We start from the raw sequence: 9,940 nt of genomic DNA on the forward strand, positions 1-9,940 counted from the left end.
ACTTTGGGCCTGTCCACACGAATACGTTTTTGTCGAATCCGGATAAATACTTTATCGTATCGGCCTCGCATCCAGACGGACACGGCGTTTTCGAGGTGTGAAAACGGTATTTTTTGAAAACGGGTCCCAGAGTGGGAAAATCAATCCTAAAATGCCCGGATTGCCCGAGTCGTCTGGACGGTGAATGCAGATTTTTTTCAGAAACATAGTGATGGTATTAGCCCCGCTCAATCGAGCCTGTTGATCCCTCAGCCGCTCGCCGTAGACGCGTCATAACAATACAACCAGCGGACTACAGGCTTGTGCATAGCGCGTAACCTTTATGACGCATGCTTCATGGCTTCTTTTTTCGGTTTTAGTGTATTGGTGTGGCCGCGTTCACCGGCCACATACAGGCCGGCCATCTGTACTAGCGTTTTGGGTCGTTTCCAGTGAATCTGTGTGGATGCAGATATTTCTGGAAACCACTCCTTGTCTCTTACCTAAGAAGTGCACAAATAAAAAGTGCAGGTGGGGAGTCAGTAGGCGATGGCAGGAGCTGTTGGTGGTTGATTGATGTGAGTCGGAGTGGGTGAAGGGTGTGAAACGTGTCGTCAAACCTGCAGTAAAATCAACTGATTATCCATCACTCTGTTTGACACCCCTTCCCTTTGCCCCTCCTCACCCAAACTCACTCTGTCAGGCTGTGGCATGTTACAGTGTAGTTCAGTCAGTAGTCAGTTCTGCTAGCCCCCTCCCTCTGCAAAGGGCATTGACACAGACCACAGTGATTGACAGACTGACCACAGCTGTGTAGCAGGAACAGTGAGCTGGTAGTCAACTCTCCATATCTGTGCTAGAAACAGAGTCCGCTGGAGATTTTACAGTCACTTGAAGCACTTTGACAGTCGTTTCTAAAAAGGTCTATGTGGTACCTACACTGATCAGCCATACAGCCATAACATTATGAACACGGATAGGTGAAGTGAATAACGCTGATTATCTTGGTTGTGATATGTTATGTGTTTAGAAGCAGGTGGTCATAATGTTATGGCTGATCAGTGTAAGTCGTAGCTAAGCTAGTGTCTCAGAGAGGCTAACTCTTTGGTATATGTGCGTGTGTGTGTCTGTAGGGCGCAGTTTTACAGACTCTCACTCAAAGCGGATGTAATGGAGGAGGGCTTCCCTCCTCTGATCAGAAGGCATTAACAACATGTGTTTTTAAAAAAGAAATGTTGTGACAGTCAACTCTGTCTCAGAATTTGTCTAAAAATGTACAGGGTGGACTTTAAAACAGTAAAGGGCGTGTTGAGCCATTTTTAACCCACAAATTGCAGATTTTCATGAATGTGGTTTGTCACCAGCATTGAGGTGTTTCATCACTGTATAGACAAATAATTCAATTTACAGCTCAAAACACATTTTAGGGTGGTTCTGCTCAAGTCAAGATGACGGAAAGACTTTGACCTTTTGCCATATTCACACCAAATCAGGGGTTGTGGACATTAGCACAGGGTTGTGGCTGTGTAAATGGTGTGGAACGATAAGAAAGTAAGGTTTATTTTTGTGGTGAGTAAGTGGATACTGATGTTGAACTAATGTTGGAAGAGCAGGCAGGTACCCGATTAGCAGTACATTCTGAGGGGTTCTTGTGCTTAAATTGAAGGACTTCTTTAACCTGGGACCTGCTCGGGTTTAGTTGCTATTGTTACCTCTATCATCGTAATAAACTCTTCAACATCAGATTCTGCCTGACTCATGATTATTTTTCTGAACTCCAATAGAAGCTGCAGAGGAGCTTTTTGCCAAAGATTGACCAGAAACTTCCAGGTCCAGGTTGGACATTTGTTACTCCAACACAACCACTAATTTTCCCTTTTTTTTCATTTGTTTTCTAGACCAGGCAAGCGCTTAACTGAAGTCATCACTTCAAAGAGAGCTCTACATGCAATGCAGTCTGGATTTCCACACAGCCAAGGAGAGGCATATCCTGCGGTCCAACACTGGCATGCTCTTACATCATTTCAACACAACAATGTTACACCTGTACCAGTGGTTCAACCTGCAAATGGAATACAAAAAAACGTGGTAGCCACTCAATATCCTGGGGAGCTCAGAGTGTCTTACAATCCACCTCAGTGGCAGCAAGACAATACACAATCGCAACAACATTTCCAGGGACTCTACCACCAACTGGAGTCACAAGCAAGCTTGGCAAGCACTGGATTCCAGTACCCAAAACCCTGGGCTAGTAAGTGTAGTTCATGCCGAAAACCCAATGCTTTCCGTTATTCATCAGCACATGCCTCTGCCCAACACAGCGATTCTTTTGGTACATCTGCTAATGAGAACTCTGTAAAGCAGTCTGATTATAACACTGGACGGCGAATGGAATGTTGCAAACAAAAAGGGTCAAAGTGGAACATTAGTACCTGTTCTGCAGCACTTCGGGGAGACACATTTGGACACCGAGCACAGACTTTACAGGATCAGTCTTCTTCTGTGCCTGAGAGTTATTGGAAGAGACCTTACCCATTGTTGCATGCCTTACTGAAAGGAAACTGTGAGAGTGAGCAAGTGAAAAGTTCACTAGCTGCCATAAACTGTGGAAAGACTAGAACACAAAATCTAGATTATTCAGGAGGAACCTGTTCTGTCCCCTGTCAGCAGCAGGTCTCCTCCCCACCTTCACAGACATCCACAGAAAAAATCTCACCAGCTGGAGAAATGGTACCATCTACAAATGATCCAATAAACAACATCATTTTAGAAAAGGTGTTACATTTTAGGGACATTTTACAAAACAGAAATTATGGGCAGAAATGCAATAAGAGATGCAGTATTGCCTCTGACAAAGAAGATGTGGAGAGGCAAAGCCTTAACTTTGCTGTGTTTGAACAGTCCACTGCTGCAGTTGGACAAGCACCTGAAGAGGACAGTTTATGGAGCAGCAAAGAAAATGCTGAGTTAACTTCTACATCTGAAGACACAGGTAATTGTGCTACATTTGCACCAGAGAAACTTCTGCTGTAGGAAACTCAAAACATGGTCTTAAAACTGAATCTTTTGGAAAGAATGCATTGGTAGATTTGGATTTGCCAGTAAAAATACACTTGGATGTAGCAATGCCTGCAAATGGTGAGGGCAAGCTTGTTTATTCAGTTGACTATGAAGATGAAACATTTGTCAGAAGCAATGATGAAAGTAAATGGTGTGATAAGTACTTACATACAGAATAGCACCACTCTTCATTATTCATTAACTGCATTGAACGAGCTGATTGCTAGTCTGGAGAATGTAGAGACCATTGCAGAGATGGATAATCTTCCTATAGTTATACTGCAATAATATTGGAATGGGGATATAGATAACATTCATCTCTTTACATCCACAGAATATCCACAAATTATGGTGAAAGTTGCTCCAGTGGTTCTCACCACAGTGCCTGGAGTTACCTTTGATGAACTGACTGAGAAGCACCCAAATTCAACGCGCAACAGCGGAGCATCACAAGAAGAAAATAAGTCTCTCAGGTTAAATATTAACAAGAATTTGGATGACCAGATGCCCGGTGTTTCTTGGGCTCTGAAACCCATGACAAAGAGGGAGAAAGGAGGCCTAAAACCAGTGGAGACAGTAGGGTTGGACAATGTGCGAGATGTGACAGATGTCTCAGATGATCTTCAAACCATGTCATGTTCAGTGGTATCTGAAAACAAAACATTTGAACTCACATCATTCACTGAAAAAGATGCATATAAGAAAAAAATGAAAGAAGTTGAAGACCAACAGCACTGTGAAGTTACCTGTAAGGAAGAAATAAAACATTCCAAGCTAAATTCACCGATTGACAATATTCAGATTGATAATGTGTCAATTCCCAAAACAAGTCATGGAGGTGCAAGAGAGGATGCAGGCTCTGTGCATATACTAACTGGTGTAAGCATAGCACTTTCTGAAAACAAAGTTGGAGAACACGCGTGTCCATCTAAAAGTGAGGGCGAGGAAGCACTCTCTGTGATAGATCTACAATATGAAGAAGACATTTCAGATGATGAAGGCATATCTCAACTGGCCACAGAACTTCCAAAAACAGAGCACAAGGAATTAAGCTTTCAAGTAAGTTTTGGAAATCCACAGTATGAAGATGTAAGTGAAGATGACGATACACAGATTGAAAATATGGCCATGGAGGTGCCTTCATTGACAGTACATGAACCAAACAATAAGCAGGCCCCATTTGAAAATGAACTCTATGGACATATGCAAGGTCAGGCTCAGATGCAGACAGAAATCATCTCCGATGAGGAACTGATTCCAAAGAAGGTGGTTTCCCCAGTGACCGAAACACTTGATATAGCACATTGCCCTAGTCCATGTTCTGATGACTGGATGGTTATACCTATAAACATGTCTGACCTTAAATTTGAACCAGAAGATGAAGACCTGGGTGGCCCAGAAGAAGTTGTGCTAAATGATGGCAGTGAAACAGGAAAAGAAACACAGTGTGTCACAAGTCCAACACGCTGTGAGTCACAATGGCCAGCTCCTGAGGCATTTGACACTGTTGATAGCTTTCTACAAAAAAAAGGTGTACAATATAAAACATTAGCAGTAGCACTTGCCACAAGCCCACCTGAACATGACCCGGACTTTGAGAGAGAACCACATACACCTCAGGACAGAAGAGCGTCATACCCTGAGTCTGAAGACAGCTGTGAAACTGAGGACAGCTGTGATTACTCATCTGACTCAGAACACAACATTTTGACTGTGTCCACGCAGAGGCCAGCACCTCCCCAGCCTAATGAAAGTTGTGATACAGAGAACAGTTATGATTACCCAGCTTCTCTGTCCCCAGCTGTGTCTGTTGATTCTGTGTCTGAGGATGATGATACAGATGTGCAAAAAGGCCAAACTAGGGGTTTGGACAAGTTGAGCATACAAAAGCTTAGATGGCTCATAAAACCAAAAGCTGCATCCAACCATGTTCAACATAAGGAGAATGGACAAAATATAGACACAATAATCATTGATTCTGACACAGAGGATGAAAGTGACCAACACTATAAAAAGAAGGCAAAAGCAAGGAAGTTATTCACTTCAGGCTCAGATGACAGTGAAGATGTACCATTTAGTCAACAAAAGAGACATTCACCTCAAACTGTGGACAGTCCGTGTGGAACTGTGAGTGAAGTAGTGATGCAGGATGAATGCTCTGAGAGTGTTCAACATAACAGACAAAGGATTTCTAAAAACGAAGATGTAATAAACCTCGTCTCTGACACAGAGGATGACGAGGACAAAAACTTCTCTTCAGGGTCAGCAGAAGGCGGGGAGTCCCCATGTGTTCAACAAAAGAGACAATCACCTCAAGCTATGGAAAGGTATGGTACTGCTGAAGAAACGTTCAAAGGAACCAGACTGTCCTCTGCAGACTCCTCGCTGACACAGCATCAGTCTAAACTGGTGTCAGAAGAAAGAAAGAAGGCAAACACAAAGAGAATACGCTCGTCAGGACTAGAGGACAGTGATGATGCCTTATGTGCTACAAAAAACAGACCTCCAGCTGGAACTGTGGACCGTCTTTGTGGAATTGCCAAGAAAAAACCTAAAACATCCAAACTGACATCTGAAGATTCACAAAAGATGCATTCCCTTTCTGCAGACAATGAGGCAGACTCCACTTTGGGTCCTACTCCTGTGATTCCTCACCTTCTTGTTCTTAAGTCTTCTCAACCTAACAACTTGAAACTTTCAAAAGAATCCAGAGACAACATGCATGGTGATGGTAAAACTCAGGCTCCAAAGACTGGAACCAGCAAAAAGACAGACTTCTGTGAAAACAATACACAGTATCCTATCATAAAAAAACAAGTAAGATTTGTGTTCAAACCAAAACCCGCAAATGACCGACAACATGCAACAAAGAATATAGTGCAGACCAATGTAGCAAAACCCATACTGGTTTCAAGACCACAATCATTACCTGACCAGGAAGGCCCATCAACCTCCAGCGGTTGCTCGTCTTCCACTAGCGGACAACATTCTGAAGCCAGACAAAGCGCCTCCTCGTCTAGAGCCTTGTCTCAGTCTGGAGAAACCTCTGCCTCCTGCAGTTTTCCCAGACAACAGTTCTCCTCATCCAAACTGCAGCGGTCTAACAGCAACCATTCAACATTAGATCATCATAACCCTCCCACAAAAGGCCCTTCTTTTTCTGCAACCATGCAGTCTTCAGCAAAGAAACAAGTGAAGAAAGCCTGGGAGAATAGCCATGTCCCCAAAACTATACACAGAAAAAGTCACCTGGGGACAGAGGAGGACTCGAGAACCCCAAAATATAATTTGGTTAATGAGGCAAAACTGGGACATAATCATGACGTGGCACCCAGACGGAGGCGCAGCTCCCACGAGTCTACACCCCACCTGTTGAAGAAGTCCAAGTCTGATGCCATACAGTGGACAAGGGCCACAAATCGAGACACCACAAAAAAACAAAGTGTGTTCTTTTGAAGTCTCTATAATGTCTTTTTAATTGTCCTTAATACATTTAAATCATAGTCCAATCAGAATTTATTTTCAGTGTCTAATCTGAGTTCATGTTCTTAACCCTCATTCTTACCATAGGATCGCCTGCTGTGAGCAAAGGTTACAAGTGGTCAGAGAAGCCAACAGTGGCTAAAACAACAAGAAGGTGATACTTAATATAATTCTCATAACATATATGCACTGTGCAGTTTCACCAGGTTTTCTGTTTTCTGACATATTCTTTGTTCTCTGCCATTCTTTATTGTAGGTACCAGAGGTAGAGCAAGAAATGTGGAACTTCAGAGACCCTCATCTGTGGGGAAAAAGGTTCCAGCGTTGAACTCCCACAGGGTCAGGTGGTTGAGTGGCTGATTGTGTCTTTAATTTTCCAGAGCATTTGGGTGTAGTACAATGACAGACTACATTGTACCTATATTATAGACTACCTGTACTGTACCTGTATTATACCTAGACTATATTATACCTATATTATAAAAACTTAAGTCTGTATTTTAAGTAACTACTAACTGTATATGTAAATACACATACTGTAAATACTATATATTATATCTTTTTGTAGTTAGCCTGTCATTGTGTGTGAATGTGGTGGTGTCAACTGAAAACCAATATTCTTTTTATCAGCTACCTCAAATTGTGTGAAGATTTCAGCATTATGCTGTTGCATTTTTTTTCTTTGAATTCTGTATAAACTTTTCAGATATTTTAATGCTATTTTTTTATTAATCCCATTCCTTACCCATTTCAAGTTAACTGTTTTTGTACTTTGAAAACTCAGCTTTGATTGCTGTTACTATTTCCTATGGGCAATGTGTTCGTTTTTATAAAGTTAATGTCACAATGCATAGTCTTTAATGGATTTGTTGTTCACTTTGTGTATACTTCTGATTCACCGCTAGAGGGAGACATTGCTCTATACATTGCACCTACAGTTGCTCTCCATTTTAAGTTATACACACCATGCCTGTGTTAAACCCTTATATAAACTGTCAATACAATCCAGCTTTATTTGTTAAGCGCTCTTCAAAACAGACACCAGAAGGTTGAGCAATAGTGGCTGTAGAGGAGGAATAAGATAAGACATTCCTCCATAAATGGGTCAAACAGTATGGTGGTATGAAGACCAGCGTGTGGAGGAAGTTATAAACAGGTGATTGCGATAACACTGGAGAAACTTCCGCGTGGCAGGGAACGATGGACGAAGACCGACGGGCGGACGAGGCCGATGTCTGCGTACCACTGTTCCACACAGACGTGTCCGGGGGTTACAGCCAGCCTGTTTTACGAGGCACGGACAGACCCCTCCTTTCTTGCTTGCCGCGGTTCGCGTGTCCCTGGTCGGCGTCGAACCAGTCTGGAAGCCGCGAATGGTGAGCGGTTGGGAGTCCGGTATGCTGCTGCGTGTTAGCCACGTTTGTTTCCGAGTGGATGGACGTGCAGGATGTAGGGTTTAAACCTTCCTCTTTGCTTCAGTCCTCCGTTTTAACCCCACTCTGTGAGCCTCGCGGGTCTCCTCCTCAGCGTCCTCCGGTGAGTGAGGCTCTCTTCCGTCAGATGCTTCGGTTCCTCAGCTCTCTCGTTGGTCGGTGTCGCGGGTATGACAAGTGACTCCTGCGCCGCTTGTGTAATCCCCGGTTGCATAAAAGAAAATAAAAAAGTGTGGTCCGAGAGGTGAAACGCAAAAAAGTATTTAGCGAGCAGTAGCAGATCTAAGAATGTAAAAAAAACAGTGTAAAAATGAGAAAAGAAAGCAACCAGCTAAAAGACACACCGTGAACGTACAACACGATGGATAGAGTGCCAGTGACAGCCTGCGCGTTGTCGCCGGCGCCATTCCATGTCATCAATGGTTAAACCATTATATTGTGACTGGGCAGATACATCATCAGTCATCTGAACACGAACAGCAGTGGCAGTAGCTATATTGAAATTCTCATCATGTTATATTGGCAGCTTTAAAATTGTGTCTCCATCATATTGTCATATATTTCAGCAGTGTTGATCAGTGGAGCCATATCTGTCAATATTTAGTCAAACCTTCAATCTTTTTCTCAATAGTTGACCATCTTGTGTCATAAAATGGATCTGTTGGATTTTTGTGTAATGGCTGTAATATATGAAAATATTGAGTTCATATCCATTTCTATAAGTATGTACTTGTTTTGCACAGAATAAGGAGTAAAAAGTTGAAATTTAAGTCTCGTAAGTCAAACCTGAATTTAATTTGTACATTAGAATGACCTTGATGTTTCCTAAAGGTGTAGAGGTGTTCTTGTTACTTTGTAAATCTTACAGGTCTGACCCCAAATTTAGCATTAAGGAATGGATAAATAATAGATCATAATATGGTAAATTAATATTATATTCTACTTCTGACAATAGATCCTCCTAAATGTTACACACTGGACCTTTAAGGTATAAATTAATGGGTAACGTTTATGCTGTTTGGGACATTTTCAAGGGTTTTAGACCTTAAAAGCCTCCTAAACCTTGCTGAAAACCTGTTAAAGGTTAAATACATGATACGTGTAGAATATCCTCTTCAAGTCAAATTAGAAATAGCTCAATTACATCATTCTAAGGTAACAAAATAAGGGATTTGGCTCCATAGTAAAAAGGATACTAGAAAAATGAAGGTTAACTTTACTCAAACACTTATCTGTTGACAATGTGAATGAAATGTGTTTCGACCCCTAAAGGCAAACCCATCGTCGCTTAGTTAACCCATCTTTTCCTTTATGATTTCAATTTTCATTACAATGTCTTGCAAAGCTGATTTATGAAATATGAAGGATAATAGGAAAATAAAAGAGGGAACTGAGGTTTGGAAGACCAGAGGTCATCCAGGCACATCTTAGGAGAACAAGAGTTAAGGAGATTTCCACCAAACAGGTAATGCACAATTCAATATTGAATAAGTAAATACAAACAAAATGAAATGAAACCAAAGTGAATACACACAACACAAACACAAATATAGGTTTTTATAAAAACTTACCAGCAGTCACTGACAACAGAATTCGTACTTTATCTGACTTCTTGGTCAGTATTCTTTTTAGTAGGGGTCAGAGGTCATGAAAAACCTGAAGCTAGGTGCTCTTGAGCATTTTAGTGCTGTGGGTGATGGCCAACCCACAACCTGATCTCCATTAATTGACTGTAGGACTGTAGTCTCTGTACCACTACTGTAATTACCATAATGGTTAGCTCTTTTTATGATCATTGGGCTCCGCCTGCTGTGTTCATACTGGGCAGCTGCTCCTCACTGGTGTGGTCTTTGTTAGTGAAAATAGAGTTTAAATAAAAGCTAGACTAAGAACTAAATAGAGTAGATTAAAAAGATATCTACACAATTACAATTACAATCTGAGGACAAAATAAAAAATTAACAAGTAAATACATTTAAGAGGGA

At 41.7% G+C, this 9,940-nt stretch overlaps 1 protein-coding gene across 2 annotated transcripts; it reads left to right on the top strand.

Annotated features, from left to right (window-relative positions):
• The first annotated feature begins 1,386 nt into the window (after window positions 1-1,386).
• LOC118321373 lies at window positions 1,387-7,371 on the top strand. 2 transcript variants are annotated; one of them, XM_035652646.1, is made up of 4 exons: window positions 1,387-2,971; window positions 3,374-6,481; window positions 6,610-6,676; window positions 6,779-7,371. In XM_035652646.1, exons 1-4 carry the CDS (start codon window positions 1,930-1,932, stop codon window positions 6,789-6,791), a joined length of 4,230 nt encoding a protein of 1,409 aa, XP_035508539.1. In that variant the 5' UTR covers window positions 1,387-1,929; the 3' UTR covers window positions 6,792-7,371. The 2 variants fall into 2 exon arrangements, with proteins under 2 accessions (XP_035508539.1, XP_035508549.1); XM_035652656.1 differs by having other exon boundaries at window positions 1,387-6,481.
• Window positions 7,372-9,940: the final 2,569 nt, after the last annotated feature.

Source organism: Morone saxatilis, unplaced genomic scaffold (genome assembly GCF_004916995.1).
Source record: "Morone saxatilis isolate NCDOM2014 unplaced genomic scaffold, NCSU_SB_2.0 Contig0, whole genome shotgun sequence".
Classification (NCBI taxonomy): Eukaryota; Metazoa; Chordata; class Actinopteri; family Moronidae; genus Morone; species Morone saxatilis.